The following is a 20,077-nucleotide window of genomic DNA, read 5'->3' as shown; positions in this document are numbered from 1 at the left end:
CCTGGACCATTTCTGGTGCAGGCAGCACATCAGCTCCCCTCTGTGCATGGATCTCAGGCCTTCTTATACCTTCATCTTGTATGTCTGTGCCTGGTTTCTCAGGCACAGAAATCCTTTAATTTATCCACATTCTTGGTGTCAACACACAATGCCTTTGAATACCCAAGATTCAACTGTATGATCAAATACTATGGTCTCTGTGATCTAATATTCCCTTCATCCTAAAAATCAATTCACAGAATCAAAATCAATAATGCCCTAACACGTGTAACCTGCCAGTTCTGAAATCTGTTTCTTGTGGCTTGTCGTTGTTTTTGCAAGCCTTGTGTTTTAGCAGAAAATGTCCTTGCTAAATCATGTAACTTTAAAGAACATCCTAAAAATTTAAGTGTGTGCAGTAAGACCAAAGTGCAGAAAAATTTTGATTGAGTTTCAGTTGCTGCCAGTTTCTTTGCTTTCATGTCTATGATAGGAGCACAGATCACATAGCAGAAAATGGATCAGAGACACCATCTGACTTCTTATGCACTCACACCACTAGATTTTTTGCCTACTCCTGCAACATATGAAACTGGCTGGCATTTCTCAGTTAATAAAGAGGATAGATATTGCAGAGACTTTGTTACCTCTCGTTGATGCTTTGCACTTTCCCCAAGGATAAGATAAAAGAATTTTCTGCATGCTTGTAGTTTGAACAGAACATTAGATGTCAAGACTATGTGAGAGTAAGGAGAGAAGATGAAAGTTGAAACATGATTAGGTATACATGCATTACAGAGGAAGTAATTAAGGTCTTGGATAGGTTTTGCATGGATTTAAAATCTGCGGAAGTGTCCCCGCAGCTTGCAACATCCTGCGTTTGCATTATGGCAATGCCCACTGCTGTTGTACAGTAAAGAGTCTATCACTGTTTTTAAAAAAACCCTCCTGTCCTAAAAAAGCCCTTCTGTAGTTGGTTTCTTTTCATTCATTAAAAAAAAACCTACATCTAGACTGAAATTTACCATCTAGTGTGTCATTCCTGAAAACTTATTTTAGTTATTGAAACCTTATATGCAAACAAGGGAAGAAAACCTCTCACATGGCTGTTCCCTACTTCTAAAATTACCTGGTGTATAGTGATTCAGATGATAAAGTTCCCACATAGGCAGTCCCTTTTTAAAATGCAGCCCTTTTTAAAATAGTTAGTGTGAGATGCAGCTTTTGAGTGCAAAAAAAGCAAAGGAGGACAAAGGTATATGAGAATGGCAGCACAGCTAACGTTTGTGCACACCCACTTCTGTCAGCAGGCTTTCCAAGATTTTTCAGTAAGATGTCAGCTGCATGTATGTTGCTTGCATTGAGTGAATTATGGGGAAATATCTCCACTACAGCTGTTCCATTATGTCTTATCTACTGTATATGTATTTGTGTAATAGGCCACAAATTCCACCTTCTAATAAGTTGTTAAATATGTATTTTCAGTACAGATTTAATGTCTCTGCAGATCAGATAATGCTACAGAAAGTTTGCCAAGCGATACTGGCATGTACTTTTTGGCAACAGCATGCCTCCCTTGAAAGAGTAAAAAACCCAAAACACTGAACACAGAGGAGCTATTTATAAATAGGTCTTCTTTATGTTTTTTCAAGTCCAGCAATGGCACATTAGCTGATTGAGTATTTTGTGAGACGGTTTAACATAATGCCACAACGGTATTTAGACATTTTGCCAAATAAAAGAAGGGAAACCACACATTTATTAAAAAGGCACTCTTGCAGTTTCTGTAGTGTATTTGCTGCCATCATTGTCAGTTAACCAGTGGAAACTTTCTTGAAAAGTTTCAAGTAGGCATCGCTTTCAGAAGAGTGGAATACCCAAGAGGCACCCTGCTTCTTTATTGTTACTCCTGGCCAGGGGATATTTTCATTCCTACATTGTGCTTTTGGATATCTATATTCCCTTATTGCCTTGTGTAAGTTACTGTAAGTAAACAATGAGACTAAATGAACAAGCTCCATATATAATCCATTTTGTAGCATGAGGGCAATAGTTTCATGGTGTTTATTTTTCAGTACTCACTTTTAATCACTTTTTAGTGATTATAGCAATAGGTTTGGTCCTGCGCCATTTGGAGGCAGTAAAAATGCCCCTAGTACAGCTCGTGGTGCAGGACTGAGTCACAGCAGGAGAAATGTTAATTTCACTTTAATTTTCCTTTCCTCATTTTCTTTCTATTACCACTAATAGTGTTAGTTTAGGAGTACTGTGTGTTAGACCAGCTTAACTACTATTTTTATTTCAGATCCAACCCTCTAATCAATTTCAAAGCTATTAAGGTGGTCATCTGACATAAAGCATATTAGTCCAGTAAAGACAAACCAGGTGTGACTTAACAGCCTTTTTCATTCCCTTTTGTGTAAGTGTTCCAAGAGGATCCCTAGTGCTCTGTCTAGGGATCATGCCTACTATCTGTGCTTTGACCAGATACCAACCAGCTCTCAGAGATCCCACCCCCCCCACACAAAATTGGTGTATGTTTGGATTTATATCTGCAGATCATCATTGACTCATCCACTTGTTAGCTGTATAAAAGTGCCCTGTAATATTGAACAAAAACACTTCACTTCAAGACTGACAATATTATAGTTTCTTCATAGATCATGGTAGGAATATGCCAGTATCCTAAAACATTTGGTGTCAAGACATCCTGACTGCAAAAGTGGGAGCTTCTGACACTAGATCATTCTTATTCCATCTCCATACCCTCCAAATGAATGTATGAACACATTACAAACTCACTGATTCATTGCCCCATCACTTTTTCTATGTCCAGAATCCTACAACTGTTTCTTGTACAAACTACCAGAGCTCTTCTCTAGCCAGAAATTTCCAGACATTAATTATTTTTATTTGGAAGCTCTCAAAGAGGCAGCATAGAAGTGTGAACAGTTGTCTTTCTTCATGCTTTACAGAAGTGAGAGTTATTGTACTCACAGTGCAAACACTGTGGCATGTCCATAATTTTACTGCTCTGAGTCATCCCCTTGACATCTGTAAGATGACTTAAGATAATAAAGTTCAGTGTGTATTGAAGCATTTGCTGGTCAGGAGTTTATAGTTCCCATAGTTATTTACCCATGTTGCATATATTAGTTTCTTCTATTGCTTTTTCCCAAAGTTTCACAGATAAGTTCCAGAATAAGACTGGGAGGGAGGTCACATTATCCATTCCTTTTCCTCAAGGCAAAATAATCTGGAATTGCATAATTTCTAAGATTTGTCTAAAATGTTCTTAAAAAACGTCTAATAGTATTTCCATGTCTCCTTGTGAAATTTAAGTACAATGTTTGATGAACTACCTTTCACACAGAGGTTAATTATGGAATACTGCTATCCTACTGAGCATTCATCTTGCTTTTTTCTTGACCTGCAATTTCTTACTGAAACATTGACATGCTCAGAGCTGTATGTGAGGTGCAGATCTCGGCAGTTTCAAGGAAAAGCAATCTTTAATTTTCCCATTAGTGTAACATTTCTACTTCTGAGGGTAGTATTGTGATCTGCCTAACACTCCAAACAACTTTTATGTATATTAAAAGTACTCAGAATGAATTTGAAAATACAGTCCATATCCATTCCTTCTGTAGTTCCTTGAGAGCACGTAGGTAAATTATTGTCTGCTGTTATCCAGTGCTGCCTTCTTTGATAACTGTTTCCAAACAGCTACAATATCTTTCCAGTTAAGGAGACAATGAGTGAATATTACTGACTACTTGGCTACTGGTGCACTGTGGATTATGAGGTTGAAGGAAGCCAACAGCAGATATTTTATTTAGAATTTTTTTTCCTAGGTGCTGAAGTAACTAATAAAGAAAAAATATTGCAACTTTGGATCACCGAGGCTTCATTACTTTGGGAAAATGAAAGGCACAGTCCCACAGACTTCCTAAAAGTAGATAATGCTGTATTGGCATCATAGGAAAGTTCTCTGTTTTGAAGACCAGTCCTGTAGTTAATGGTATATAAGTGAAGGGTAAAAAGGTATTTTAAATGTATTTTAATGGCATATAAGTGAAGGGCATAAAGGCAGGTGGTTTGACTGCCCTGCTGCAGCTCAGACCAAAGCTTAGCTATGTCCAGCTATGCATTCTTGCACTATTACTCATCAGTCATCATTACATATTTATTCAAATTAAGATACACATTTTGCAAGTGGTAGAGTTGGTTGTAGTACAGTTTTTTCTCCTTCTTACAGATTGAAATGGTCTGTCTTATATCTTCAATTCTTTTTGATCTGCTTATTTTCCTGACAGAAAATACTTCTGTTTCAGTAACGTGGGTAATTACCTTTATAACCTGGAATTTGTTACTTTAAAAGAATGTAGGGTTTAGTTGAAGGAATATGCAGCTGATTCAGGTAGAATAAAAGAAGTTTTAACATAATTTTGTGTGCTGCTTTTGGCTTGAAGAGAGTTATTTTTCTTTTCAGCAGCTAATATGGGACTGTGTTTCGGATTTGTGCTGGAAACAGTATTCATAATTCAGGGATGTTTTCTTTATGGCTGAGCAGCACTTGCAGAGAGCCAAAGCCATTTCTCTCTCACTCCACCATGCCAGTGAATAGCCCAAAACTTCTCCTTGCTCCACCAGGGTGAATTTGAGCAACTGAGTCCATTCTTGTCTGCGTGACATGGGAAGGACAATTAACTTAATGAAGGAAATAGGTGCTATAATTTTCTGGTACTAATAATTCACTGATAAAAAATGTAACAGTTGTCAAACAGAGGGAAATTCTTGTCCCATTTCTCTGGCAGTTTTGAGTGAAAAAGAATCTCAGCGTAGCACTCATATACCAGGTTTCAGCAGAGAAGGTATTTATAGTAAGGAACCATTTTTATCTTCAGTTTTTTCCCCACAGAAGTTAGCAGAATCCTGGGAGAGCTAGCCATTGCTAAGTGCTTTTACATTGTCTAGTTTAATGTTTAGATTTATGAAACTTGTGCTTTGAATGATCCTCTGAGTTTCAGAAAATGCACTCACTAACAAAGTAGCACTGATTTACCTGCACTAATTTTTGTCTCCTTACTTTATGTCATCTAACCATGGCCACACTATGAAATGCCTTGGCCAGGAGAGATGGAGGCAGCCTAAAACTCAATGGATTTAAAAATAAATATTGTGGCATGAAGAAGGATTGTAGTCACCTGTTTTCTGAGAACTTGTGCCTGCCAGTTTTATCTGAGCTGCTATAACTCATTGGTGAATCTTGGGTACCCAGTCTCTGCCACATCCTTGGTGGCTCCAGCATTATTGCTTCTTCTAAGCCAAAACTGGAGCTTTTAACTGAAAAGTAGCTTTACACTACAGGTGATTCTTCTCCATTCCTGAAGTGCTGAGCAAATAATGGCTGCTACATTTTCTAGGTACTCTTTTTGGGCAAAATTCACTTTATTGCAGATAAAAATAATAATTTCAGGCTACACTGTGTTGTTCAGAGGCATCTCCAGCAGTGTGTCCTTGCCAAAGGAATTTCTCTCCCTTTGAGGTTGCTGCTGTCAGAATCATGGGAAAAATTGATTAAAAAAAAAGACTTCTGTCTGACTTCACCTACTCCAAGCCATGCTCTCTACTGGACTGATTTTAGGTCAGGATGCTCAGAACCCTTTTGAATCCTCCAAGGATGAAGACTGTATAACCCCTCTGGGTGATCTGTACCAGTGCCTCCCCTCTGTCATTATTACATTTTTTCTTCTCTTACATTCCTTACATTCCTCTGATGTTCCTTATTGCAGCTTGATTTTCTTTTTGGTCCTTTTTCTTTGGCTGAACACCTGGGAGGTGAGTCTAGCTCCATCTTCTCTATTATTCCCCTTTCTAGGTAGTTGGGAAGAAGCTATTAGGTCACTGTCATGCTCTGACCTTTCAGGCTAACACAACCCCGAGCCCTTGGCCCTATATTTATACTTTTTATGCCCCATATCTGAAACCCTCTTGGTAGCCCTTCTCTGGAGCCTCTTCAGGATCCACACTAGAGCACAGTGTTCCAGACGTCTCATGCATGCCAAGCAGAGGGAAGGGTCACTTCCTTTAGCTGCTGGCCACTCTCTGGCTAAAGCAGGCCCGTGCATGGTTAACCTTTGCTGCTGCAAGGACACACTGCTGACTCACATTCAGCTTGTCCTCCACTAGCACTCATCCCCCAACCAGCTCCACCAGCAAAGCTGGAAAGTCTTGAGCAGTTCCTTAGGAGACCACATCCTTCTTCCTTCAGTTTGCAGATGCAGTCAAACTGGAGGAAGAAGGAAGGGAATTTGCAGGTGCTTCCTTTACAGCACCCACTTTATTTTTTTTATTTTTTTTTTTAACCTGATTTCAGTGGTCTGCCTTGAAAGCTCTTTGGCACATGCTTCAAAGCCTGAACCTCTTCCCAGCTTCAGGAAGGAGGGAAAACAATTGTATGGTTGGGGTAAGTAGAGAGTGGGACTACTGCAAGTTGAAGCATTGAACTTGAAACATCCCTTTCTCTTTGAGCAGAGGAGGTGGGAGCTTGCTGCTTTTCAGCTGATCTGTATCTGATAGGTACAGGAGATGCCTGGGGCACAACTTTGGTGCTAATTAACAGCATTAAAAAAATAAACATAACCAAAAAGCTATTAAATCCTGTAATTTTATTGTATATAAATTTGATGTTGAAATATACAATAGGGAAAACAATCCCTAAGTTCATGAGTCTGATTCTATTTACACATTTAAGGAATGCATGGTGATAGAGTGCTGTAGCTGAATCAAATTTCTGTTCATTTATGAAAATGGGGTTGCAATCTTTTTACAGACAATTTGTTTTTGGGCAACATATACAAATTTTTTTTCAGTAAAACAAATTTAATTGTTTACAGAGCAGTGTTGGCTGTGGAGTGCTTGTAGTACACTTTCAGAATCAATAGCAGCAGGCAGGTAATGCATTAGTTGTGCTTCACCTTTATGAATATTAAGATTTTGCATTCTGCCTTCTGTGCTCTTAGGTGAGAACTCCCTTGTCAGTTCTCCCTTGCTGAGCCCTTGGCCTCCACAGACGTGTGGTGCAGGTGGGCATCTGAAATTCCAGCTTCTCAGTCAGGGTGGCCTGAGAGGGATAATTGTATTTGTAATAATGGAATAATTGTATATGTTGTTGTAGATGATCCTCCTACCTTACTAATAGTTGGAATTACACCTGAAAACCTACTTCATGTACTTTACTGAGGAAAGTAAAAGTGTGAATAAAACCACATTGAGATTTATGCCCTTCAGATGGGGATAGTAACTGTTGTAACCAGGCTCTTCTAGTCCAGAGCCCAGTCTGGGTTTTAACACAGTTTTCATCCTGACACTGCTTTTTAAAACAAATTAACAGTGTTTTTTCCCTCCCTTAGGTCTGTCGTCACAAGTCATATTTTTTTCTACATTTTGAAAATGTAGCTTTCCAAATCTCCAATGTTTGATCTATATTTTGGAAATACAGTGGCATTTTGGAAATATAGATCAAATTATGGAAGATGTTTTTTACTGAGGCTAAAGCAAAGGAGCAGAATTTGTGATAATGCTTCACATTTGTTTCAGCTTTAACTAATGGATTGTAGTAATGTTTAGAAAATTTGACTGCAGTAGCATTTCTGAAATTTGACAGCATTACAGAACTGGTCGTGGTTCAAACTGAAATGTGCAAACCTAGCAATCTAAAATTAGGGTTCTAAATTCGTATTTGGGTATTCAGTTAAGAACTGACACATTTACCTGCCGTTGAATTCACTAGAATTCAAAAAATAATGTGGAAAGACAGTTTACCCTTGGCTACACTTGAAGTTAAACTGAGTTCAGTACCAGCTGTAACTGCTTTATCAGCAGTGGGTAAATTTGCTGGAGTAGACAAAGCTTCTGAGTTTCTGGGTTTTTTTGCTCAATAGGAAGCAAATTTATGAACTTCTTTTCGTGTTTGACTGTTACAACTAAATCTATTTATTTCTGTCTCCCAGATGTTTTTTGGAAGCCAGGAAAGATTTAGCAGTCTTAGCAAAAAAAACAATAATCATTTTGGAAACATTTCACAATCCCTTTTCCAGTCAAGATTTTGTGCTGCACAGAAATAAATTAAGCAGTGTTTTGGGGCCCCACGTATCCACTGTCCAGCTGTTGCAGATTTTATGATGCACTGCAGTTCATGTTTTTGGATAGGGCTGGACATAGTAAGTTTCTGGCTGGGCTCTGTGAGGTAAAGGCACCAGAAAGGATGGGCAAGAATATCCCTTTGCTGCTCCCTTCCTTCTGAAAGAGAACAGAAGGATCTGATGGTTCCTCTCTCACCTTCACTGCAATCTCCTGCTTACATCAGTGGCACTGTGCCCAAGAGTGCTCAGTGCTGCAGAGGGGCAGGTGTGGTGCCCCTGCTAGCATCTGGACAAAAAGGAAGAGTGCAGAGGGCTGTCCCCATGCCTCGTGATTGGGGTTGACCCCTGTGTAATGTCTCAGTGTGTAACAGATGGGCTGGGCTGTGGCAGCATGGACTTGATTTGATACATGATTTTTCTTCCATTTGTTTGCACTTGTTTGAGAGGAGTCAGCTTTTGCCTTGACTATAGCTTTTCTTCAAGAAAACTTCTTTACTGCTTTCTTTCTTGCCATTTTCATTTGCTCTATGGTGCCTTGGGGTGATAAGTGATAATTTTCTCTCCTTTGGGCTTTTGATTCGAGCTTTTCTTGTACTGCCTGTGTTTTGCTCATGGCTGTGGCAATAAAGATCTACAGGGCTTGGGCTGAGGTCTTGCCTTGCTCGATTTACCAGCTCATACTACTTAAAAAGCCAGGATGCCCTTATATGATACTGTCTTTACAGTGGCTTTCCCCAAGCTGTTTGTTTCTATTTCAAGTCCTCGAATTGAACAGCAGTGTGCTTCAGAAAGTATGAGCTGTTCCTATACCTATAGCCACATGTGCTTATCTGGAATTAAAATAAAATCAGACATTTGTTCAAAGGTTAGTTGCTGTGATTATCAATCAGCCTCCTGGTTGCCATTGCTAAGACAGAGATTTCTGCCTTTTGGGGATAACTAATTAATAGGATTGTGTTTGTTGTCTTATGCAACAGTGAACATTTGAAAGCAAGTAGAAATGTAAAAATAAAGAAGTCTTGAAAAACAACTATTCAGGCTTATGCCTGGTGGAGACTTGATTGATGTTAGTAATGAAAACAATTTGTCAGTTTTGATAATGAGAATCTTTAATCCCAAATCTTGTACTCCTTTAAAATAGCAGTCAGCAGGATACTTTCTATATAATGTACTTTGGGAATTCAGCCCTCACAGGTAATAAATTATTAGAGTATTATATTACAAAATGCAGCTTTGACAAAAAAGCCCTCACCAAACCCATACATTTACAAGTTTCTTACAAAAAAATAAAATTATATACATTTGGGAAGGTTTTTGGTGAATTTGCATTGAAGACAGTGATCCCCACAACACAACTGGAGGTAAATTATGAAGCCGTAGAAAAATTGTATTGCCATTGCTGCTACCATGGCAGGAAAAATTGTGGGTCTGTTCCCCAGGGAGACCACAAAAATGCAGGTTTCTGTAGCCAAGAGCACGTAGTCATGGTTGTTTCCCATCCTCAGTAGGGCCTGTGAGACAAAACAGTGCTGAAGAGGGGTATCAGCCAAAGGAGAAGCTGTCATTCCCTGTGCTCCATCCTCTGTGTTGATGTCCTCCAGTTGCCATACATAGGCAATTAAGGATATGTATAAATGCTTCTAACATGGAACATCTTTTTTGGGTTTTTTTCAGTTCATTCAGAAAGGAAAGTTGCACTTGCAAGCCAATCACACATCATGGTACTGCCAGCTGCTACAGTGAATTCCTGGGCTGGGGTCTCATGCTGGCAGCTTATTTTTCAGTCCTGTTGTTTCAGGTGCTGCCACCTCCCTTCCTTTGGGAAGGTCAGGGGACAACCTTGCTTTAGCATCTCTACCTTTGGCTGTGCTTTCAGGAATGTTGCATGTGGTGATGATTTCCAGCAAACTGGAATTGGTGCTGCTTCCAAGGGATCTCAGGTGTGTTGTATAAGGAAATTGTATTACTGAAGACTTGAACCAAAAATCTCTCTAATAAAAATAAATACATATATAAATATATTATATATATATATAATGAATTCAGTGAAGAGAGACAAAAAGAAATGGCTCATCCTAAGTCTAGTGAAAGCAAGATCCAGGAGTTTTCCACTGGGCTCGTTATCACCCTGTTACTTAGGAAAATAAAAATACTGGTTTGGGTAGGGGAAGTAACCTTTCTGTCTTACCTGATTTGCCATTTGAAAACCTTGGCAAGATGAAGTCAATTTGATCTTGAAATATTACTTGGGAGAGAAAATGAAAATGTTTGATTTAGAAAATTTTGAAAATGATATGGCAAATGTTTAAAATCTGTTTTGCTCATGATAATTTTTATAAAATTTATTTGATAAACCAGCATAAATTTATTAATGATTTGGATAAAATAAAATTGTTTGATTATTGAATAAAAATTAAACTATAACAGAAAAATTGCCTTGGCCTATGAAACCATAAGCTGTTCTATATTCAGTTTTATAATTATACTTATAAAGGTATAAAATATGCAATCATGTAAATATTGATATCATTAACATTTGTTGGCTGTAGAAACATTAAACACACTAAAACACTGAAATTCTGGAAATGCAATAGAGCCACACTCTACAAAAGCTTTTAATATCTTCAAATAATTTCAGTTTTACTTTTGAGTCAGAACTGCCTTCCTGCCACTTTCCAGTGTGTAAAAATTTAACATTTGCGCTATCATCTCTTCTCTGCCTGTGTTCTAATTGCTTGTCAGGCAGAAAGTTGTTTCTGAAGTATTGTCCTCTTCATGACAGACAGAGACATTTCCACAGGATCTGCCAAAGATGAGATTATGCTGTAATTTCCTCAAACAGCTGTGTCTGATTCATTATGAATAGAAGCTGTTGGGGACTGTATCCAAACCTTAGTTCTCACCCTTCCAAATCACATTAACAAAATTATCACATGCCTGGGTGAGCACTTTTCCATCACGTTTAATTAATTCCAATTGTACATTACCCACTCCAAAAGGTTTATTGGCTTTTTTTTTTTTTTTATAATATCTTAGTATCAGCTTTCAGTTTCTGTCACCATTAGAAACAGTTCTTCATGAAGATTTGGGCTTCCCAAGGAGATATTCCCACCTCCTTTCCATCCAGCGCTGTGTTTGTTTCATCTGTGGGCTCAGCTCTTGGCAGTGTGCAGTGCTGGCACTGGGTGTGGTGGTATCTTGTCTCCCAGAGAGAGCCCCAGCAAGGCTCTGCCTGGTTTGCCAGTTCTCCCCAGTGGCATTTCTTGGGACAATTATGCATATCAGGAGGCAACTGTGCATGCCAGTTTTCTGTAGTAACTGTAAAAACTGCATCTGTTTCCTACCTCATGCAAATATATCCCTCATCTGCTTTCATCCATCTCCCTGCATCACTTTGCTGGTCAGACAACAGGAGTGTCTTTCTCCTGGGCCAAGATTTCTTCCTGAGGGTCTTTTTCTGCAGGAGTTTATCTCTGGGTGTTGAAATGCACCCAAGACTCTCATCCTTTGGATGTGTGCTGCTTGTGCAGTGGGCAGCAGAGCTGGAGTTTGTGCTCACCCCTTGTTCAGGATGTTCCAGGCATTTAACTTGGAGCTTTTGGTCATGACAGCCTCTGAGGGAAGGGGGTGGAGATTTCTCACTTTCAAACAGAGTTGTGATCAAGCAGTTGTAGCTGCCTTCTGTGAGGACAAACACCCCATCAGACCTTCTGACTCCTCTCTGAGTCACTGCCAGGTGGGCTGGTGCACAGGTTCCCTCCATGTATCATAGAATCATAGAGTGGTTTGGGTTGAACAAGGCCTTAAAGATTTTCTAGTTCCAACTCCCTGCCATGGACAGGAGCTCTCTCCACTAAATCAGGTTCTTTGAAGCCCTGTCCAACCTGGCCTTGCACACTTCCAAGGATGAAGCATCCACAATTTCTCTGGGCAACCTATTCCTGTGCCTCACTACTCTCACAGTAAAGAATTTCTTCCTAATATCTGATATAAATCTCTCTTCTTTTAGTTTAAGACTATTTGTCCTTGTCCTGTGAATATCTGCTCAAGGAAAAAGTAATTCCCCCACCTTTTTATAAACTCCCTTTTAGTTCTAAAAGGCTGAATGAGGTTCACCTGGACACCTCTCTACTCCAGGTGAACTACCTGCCTCTGTAATCCTATTTTTTGGGCAGCACAACCCAGTAGCCCATTGGGCTGAGAGCATTTACTTTGCAGGAGTGGGCAGCTGATGGGGAATGCTGGCCCATGGCTGACGTTTTGCAGGCTACTGGTTCTGCCCCAGCAATTTAAAAACCCAATGTTTTTTGTTGTTTGGGTTTAGTTTGGTTTGTTTTAGGGAAGTAGCAAGAGGCATCAGTTCAGTGGCAGATGGTTAATGAAGTGTTCAGCTGCTTCTCATACACATTGTACTGAAGGAGCAGTCAGTCTAAGCCAGGTACAGTGTTACCAGAACACCCAGATGTTTTTAGTGTACCTTGCTGTAAAAAATCTGGTTTTAGACTCTCAGTACTGGGGTGGGTAAGCAGCCGTAACAGCCTTCATTAGAAAATTTTTAAAAAGAAGGCAAAATTCTCAACATGTTTCAGGTTTTCTTTCTTTATTTCCATTTTTATTTGTCCACGTGTTTTGATAATTACCTTGCATATTTCATAATTATTGCTGTTCTATTTTTGTGGCAAATTGAAAACATAACAAACAACCAATTGTGTGGAATTCTTCAGCATTTTTCTTTTTTCAATTCCTATTGAGGATAATAATATTTCTACACTGCTTGATTAACCAAATAAAGCACCTCTGTTGTTATTCAGAAGCAGTCTGCTGCTTTCTTTTTCCAGACAGTTTTATTTTACAAACTGGAGCTCTGCTGATGCAGTCCCTGCTGCATGTCCTGGGGCAAAAACCATCCAGCTCAGCTTCTCCTTCTTCCTGATGTCTCCAGAGGTTAGGGTGAGACCTGCTGGCCAAATGTAACTTGGAGAGCAGTGGAGGAACTGCAATATCAGATGGGAAGAAACTCTTGTAGGCTTCTTTCCTAGATCATCATTAAATGAGCTCAGGTTTAAAATAGAGTCTCATAAGAGATAAACATCTTAGAAGGAACCTGACACTGCTGGAGTTAAACAGAAGTATTTAATTGTGTTTCTGGCTCCTTGAACTTTTCTTCTCCCTGTCCTGTGGGAATTCATAGCTAAACATAGTCTGGTGGATATAATTTTGTTCTGCTGTCTAGCATGTTCACATCAGTTTGTGATGGGTTTTTGTTCTGTTTTGTTTTCACAAATACAGTTATTGCATCTTGCCAAGATGCTATGACATGGAGAGCTATGACTTCATTTTCTACTCCCAGTGGTTCAGAGGGGATATTTTTACATTATACAGTATCAAGAAAATTTTATCCATACAAATCCTTACATATACTCAGTGTAGTCTTTAAGATGGCAGATATATTTCTTGTCCAGAGTCCCTAGTGATATGCTGCTAAGTGATGTAGTGTTGTCTTTGTTAGGCTTGGGACTCCTCTTACTCCCTTCTCCTGTGCTGAGGAGGGCATCTGAAGAGTTAGGAAGTTCATATCCCTCTCATCTCAGAGCATTCCTCCACAGCAGGGAGTGACTTCAGATGTGTGTATGTCAGCCAATATCAATCAAGAGATATGAGTAATAAAAAATAGAGGAAGAGCCAGCAGAACCCAGACACAGCTGAGTCTTTTCATCTCACTGACTCCAAAGAGCATAGTGAAGTTGAGCCTGGACAGTGCCATTTAAAATAAACTATCTTGCAGAAAATCCAAGCCAAAGCTTCTTAAATAGCAGCTATTTACAGAAGAACAATCAAATCTAAGGTCCCAAATGTAACACTAAACCATGTATCCTACTTCCAAATGGGCTTATCACAATATGTTCAACCCATTGACTGAACCAAGCTCCAAAGTTTGTGTTCCTTAACAGGGAAATAGATTATATTTTTCTATTAATTAAGTAGGAGTCCTGTATGTTCTATGGCAGAATGGAACCTTGTATTATTTACAATTAGAGAATCATTTTTCTGTGTAGTTATTGTAATGGTAGTCATAAAACACGTTACAAAGTTAAGCAGACAATATTCTGCAAAAAAAGAAAACATCTTTGGGTAATTGTATGGATGTCAATTGTAAGAATGTAATGGGTTCTTCAAGTCTTTGATATCCCTAATCTGAGACTGGATCTCACGAGAAGAGATGAAATTGGAATGTTGGGTGCACAGAGTCCATCATTGTCAGCTTTAAGGGGTTAGTCTCAACTGGCAGCCTACTGAGGTTGAGCAGTGCCCCCTGTTTGAGAGGAGCCAGGGCTGACCTTCATGTAAATAAATTTGTACTAGCTGCATTAAGCCAGAGTACTTGGTCTGGTCTCTGAAGCACACCAGCATGGCCTCTCTACACACAGTGTGTGAAGATGCTCTCAGTGAACACAGGGACCCAGAATGGCACCCAGGTACTCTAGACAGAGCACTGGACTTACTCAGCACTTCTAATTAGTGCCCCTGTGAGCCCCTGGCTAGAAACCCAGCACAGCTGGGAGTATCACAAGTGCTTTGAATTCCAGAGTCCATGTTTCTTTATGATGAAGGGTATGAACACACAGGGTACAAGAAACAGAGAGTAAATTTAGGGATGGAAAATAGACAGAAATCTCACCTTCATCTTGTTGGAAGTGATAGAGGACAAAATCTGGGCTCCCAAAGCCACACGTGTGAGGGAGACAGAAGGACATGTGCTGTATTTGGATCAGTATATCATCCTCTCTCTGTACTTAAAAATACACACATTCATCTGTCTCAGAAGAAATACATTTTTTTCTTTGCAGGCTTCCAGCCACAGCTTTTGCTTTCTTGGAGTCTATAGATCTGGCTAAGAAATGTCAAAGGAAATGGGGTGTTAGCACAAGAATGGCAGTGATTTCTACAAGGCAAGAAGAGAAACCCACAAGCAACTTCTGTGGACCTAGAATTTTATTATTTATGGCTAATCTATACAGTGATGCTTTAAATGCTTCAGTAGCCACTCTTGATGTAAGAAGTGTTGAAGCAATATGCGAATGTTTAGACCCTCAAGACTAGATCCCACCCTTACCTGGCTATTTTTGTCTTTTTCCAGCTGTAAACCTGTGTGTCTTAAAAACAGTAACAACCACTCTTCTAACAAGGACAGTTTTTGCTGTGTAACTTCTTGAGTCAGAGATCTGTGCTACACTAAGAACCTTTGCTGGGAGCAAAGCTGTGACTGAAACAGCATCTAAAGTCTTTGAAAACAACTCTGTGCTGGGGTTACACCTGGGACTGCTGTTGATTTTAACTTTGGTTTAGTTAGCATGATTCCTGACATCACTGTAATGTTATCTGTTTGGGTTTTTTGTTTTATTTGTATTTGGGTTTTTTTTTTCCCCTAGGTTGGCTGGATTAACTGGCTCTCATTCAGAGGGAACTTGGCAGATCTATTTTGCTTTTGTTGAACCTCACTACAGCACATCATAAAGATTTCCTAGGTCCAGAAGCTGCAGAAGAGACAACAGACAACTGAGCAGCAGAAAAATGTGACTCTGAGAAGAGACTTCAAGCCTTCTGATGATGAATTTTCTACTGATCAGTTCTAATTTAAATATATAACTGAAGCATGAATAAAAGTTAACCTGATAGGGAAAAACACCTTCTCATTAATTGGAACTGCCAAAACCAAAAAGCAGTCACCTGAAGCGTCAAAATGAGTGCTCCACTAGTTCCAAGCAAGTCATGTTATTCCCAGCTTCAGGACAACCGCAGTGAAATAAGAAACAATAATGAAAGCATAGTGAGTGTTGGGGATACCAATGCCAACCAAATTGTAACAAAAGTTAGAACCACTGACGGGGATGTTAAGAAACACGATTTGACAGATGAGAGTGGGAATATATACTCTGGAGGAACAGAGAAGGTGACTCATCTGCCTACAGACCAGAATAAACTTCTGACCTTCAAAGACTCTCGAACCTGTCACGCCAGTGCACAGGAAAGTAAGCTGCCCTCTGCCACAGGCAGGGAAATGGGGAAAGATTGTAGGACCAGTGAAGCTAAGGATATATCAAGGCATATCAGGATTAGCCGAGGACAAAGTCTGTCCAATTTAAAAAGTAGCACAAATGATGCCAGCCTGGAGGTTGTCTCCAAAGGTGATATTGACTTCACCCAGAACTTTCCTAAGGGAAAAATGTCCAGGACTGTGGAGGTGGATAGAATAAAAAGGCTTTCTTTGGGAAGACCAAGTAAATTTTCTCCTCAGCCTGAAACATTTGTAAAAGACGGCGTTGGCCGCGTGTCGTGTAAACGTCTGCTCTCTGCATCATTGGACTCCATCGACAGGTCTCACCACTTGGTAGGAAGTACAGAGAAATCCCAAAAAACATCCACGGATCATTTTCTTGGGATGGTGTTTTGTCCACTTGACAATACCTCAGAGGAAAATACTGTATTTTATTCCAAACCATCTACCTCAGGGAACAAGAAAACAAGTAAAGCAGAAAATGTACCAAATGTTAGCATTGAAAGCACACTGCATACTTCTCATTCTCAACATTCAGCTGTTAAGCTCAATGAGGTTGCTAGTAAATCAGAAGCACAATTAGGTCAGGGTGATAAAAGTAAAAAACTGGAGCTTAGGACTGCACCATCTCTACAATATAAAAATGCATGTCCACAAAAGATAGAGAGAATTATGCTAGTAGAGTTCCTGGGGTGTCCAAGAGCTGAAAATACAGCAGTGCAGGAACAGACAAACTCTGTGTCAGACGTGTCAAAATTTCAAGTATCCCATTTCCAAGACACTTGTAATAGAGTAGAGGACCCATTGTCAAGCCAGGTAGTAACTCACCCTGATGATAAATTGCAAAATGATAACATCACCGTCAGAGAAGGGAGAGGAAGCAATGACAGTGACAGCAGGGCAACCAGCCAGGCTGATGAGGAATATTTTACTGATGAGGAAATGGAAACAATATTTCCACTCACCTGCAGTAGTAAATCCAGCGTCAAAGTGACACTGAGGAAAAACAAAAATTTGCATGAAGTTGACACAGGTTGCACTGAAGCAGTTGGTGAACAGATATCTCCTATACGTGATATTAATCCACCTGACAGCAAACCCTTGAAAGTTAATGAGAATAAACTGATGCTAGTAAAAGAAAGCACCGAGGATGCTCTTGTGCCTGCTTCTGATCCCTCAGGTCATCACAGAGCGCACAGTGCAGAGACAGTGTCAAACCAACAACCTGACAGTCACAGCAGTGACGTGGAAACCTCAAATGTTTCAGTTTCAAGTAAAGAAACAGCTAATGTACAGAAAAATCCTCCAGAGGAAGCACCAGAGAGCTGTAACATTCCAACAAAGGCTGACGTCCTTTTATGTGTCCCTACTCCTGTGCGCCCGGTGGCAACACCGGATGTTAATGGTCAGTCCACGCTATCAAACAGTAATTTGAAGGACCTTTATGCACTTCATGATGACAAATTGTCACCCTCCTCAGTCCTACCTCCCATTGACAGCACACAGTTGTTAAACATATCCCCTAAAGTGCCTATCAAGACTGCTTGCAGCAGCGCCATCCCAAAACCTATCCTGGTCCACCCCAAGGGCTCCCCCACAGAAAAGGCCGGTGTGGACAGTGACTGCAGTGAAAAGCTGGAAGAAGGCATTGAGATAAAACCTGCCATCCCCCGGCCCAAACCTGTGAGACCTAAAATCATCACGTACATTAGGAGAAACCCTCGCTCAATAGAGCAGCTCGACCCTTTGTTCGCGCCGGCAGGGCTGCCCTTCGACGGCACCGCGTGCAGCGTGCCCATCTCTGCGGAACAGAAGGCATCCAACGGAGGAGAGGCGAAGCCCACCAGCATCCTGTATGACAAATTTAAGCCTGACCTCCAGAAGCCAAGACTCTTTGGTTCTGGACTAGTGGTGTCAGGAATTAGGCCGCCAGGTCATCACTTCAGTCCGATGAGCGAGAAGTTTCTGCAGGAGGTAAGTTTCTGCAGCTTAGACAGCTGCTTTTGTATGCCAAGTGGTGATCATTTGCTTATTTGCTGATGCCAGAAGTTAGTTCTCAAACCTCAAATAAGATAAATCCTAAAACAATGTGTGATCATTAGGAATAAACTGTTTCTGGCACTGACCCTGTTGTGATATCTTCGCTGTTACTGGAAGTTGTCACTGTGTTCTTCCAGTATTTTCCAGAAACTTAGTCACCTGTTAGTATTATAAATAGGGATATTTAGAAAGAAAAATACATGCTGAATTGAATAAAATTGAATAAATTATTTATTTTTTTTTTTTGCTTCCCAGAGAATAGCTTTGGGAAATTATTATAATTTGCCCATACAGACTTTTCCTTCCTAATGGGAAAGTTGGCAGGATTTTGTAGACAGAGCACTAGAGGTCTAAACTAATTCCATTCTGTTTAGCTGTATGGAAACCTAGGGACTATCAGAACTCTTTGGATTATACACATAATACAAAAGAAGATTTAGTTTTGACTAATTTAATGCTGTTTCTTACACTGACGTGCACCTCAAAAAAGATTTCTTTTCTCTGGAAAGCCATCCTGAGCAGCCAAAATGTGATGGAATTCCCTCTAGATGCCTCTGGCTCCAGATATCTCACTGTGTTTCTGCCTTGCTAAACTGGGCAGGAGCCTTGGGTTCCCAAAATCCCCGCTGGGAGGTGAGCACAGTGGAGGAAGGATGCTCTTGCTTGGTAGGTAGAGAAAGGACAGGGAAGAGCAAGCTGTGTCATGTGCTCTTGCATCCACTGCTTGGAACCTGTGGTAGTTCAACAGCCAAACTTCTCATATAAACACTAAAGATAAAAAAGGTGATTTTACTTGAATGAGTCTTTAAAAAAAAGGTATGGTTTCTGCTCTGTGCCTTGTGCTGTTATTAAGGCTATTTTACTCCCTACCTCATTCTACATATGGTATAGATCCAAGAAACAGCACTGAAATAAATTTAGTGGCAGTATTGGCAGTCAAAACCTGGCAAATACCCAAATTATGATACTGTGTGTGAGTGTAGATTGACCCTTATGGCATATTTACCAGACACCTTCTGAAGTGAGCAAAGATTATAATTATTTCTCATCACAAACACAGAAAGAACAGTGCTTGCTTTTCTCTTTTGACTTTAACTTCAGTTTTCAGCTCTGTCCCTTATATTTTATGTCCAGAGAATGAATTACTAAAGTACTTGGGAGATTGTCTGTTCCAGCCATCATTATTATATCTTCACAATCGCCTTGTAAGGTGAGGGGAAATGGTTGGGTTATTACTGTTTAATGCTTGGCAATGGAATGAAAGCCAAAATGACCCAGACTCTGCACAGGCTGTTTGACTGTTTTTAGGTTGGCATGATCCTCTGAAGACCACAGGTGTCTGTGAGAATTGGGGTTCAGATAATCAGGCAGGTTCAGCAGACACATCTGTCACCCAAGGACAGATTTCTGAGCACTGCTGAGGACTGTTTTTAGCATGAGAAGAACTCAGGTTGTGGCAAGTGTGCAGTGTGATTTTCTCTAGACTAGGTTTAGAAGTAGGACACTTATGGGCTGCAGAGGATACAAAGCATCTTCCCCTGTTCTTCCAATATGACTTCTGGTGGGTATTTCAGTGGGGGAATATCTGAACCCAAGCAAGCTGCTTCTTCAGAGAATCTGGAGTGACTGGAGAAGAGGCTGAGAAAAAAAAGACAAACTTGCACTAGGAGTTTGCATTAGCCCAGGAGTCAGGAGCTGATAGCAGAAAGTGGAATCTACTTTCTTGGACTGCCACCTTAAAAGCAATAACCTGGTTGTCCTGCCAGCTGGAGGAATACAAAGGGGCCTGATTTGGCTCAGAGAAAGGAAAATGATCAATCCATGGAGGTGAACAGATGCTTAAAAGAGCAGCTGT

At 40.2% G+C, this 20,077-nt stretch overlaps 1 protein-coding gene across 3 annotated transcripts in view; it reads left to right on the top strand.

Moving 5' to 3' along the window:
* MTUS2 (microtubule associated scaffold protein 2) overlaps positions 1 to 20,077 on the top strand; it is a 308,364-nt gene that overhangs the window by 119,103 nt on the left and 169,184 nt on the right. For all 3 annotated transcript variants that reach the window (XM_086881668.1, XM_086881667.1, XM_086881666.1), the window contains one exon: positions 15,557 to 18,156. In XM_086881668.1, the coding sequence (XP_086737794.1) occupies positions 15,868 to 18,156 (2,289 nt within the window). In that variant the 5' untranslated portion in view covers positions 15,557 to 15,867. The remainder of the gene's footprint in view (positions 1 to 15,556; positions 18,157 to 20,077) is intronic.

Source organism: Cyanistes caeruleus, chromosome 3, assembly GCF_971803275.1.
Source record: "Cyanistes caeruleus chromosome 3, bCyaCae1.hap1.1, whole genome shotgun sequence".
NCBI classification, from domain to species: Eukaryota; Metazoa; Chordata; class Aves; order Passeriformes; family Paridae; genus Cyanistes; species Cyanistes caeruleus.
The sequence above is the reverse complement of the archived record's forward strand: the minus strand, read 5'-3'. Positions and strand labels throughout refer to the sequence as shown.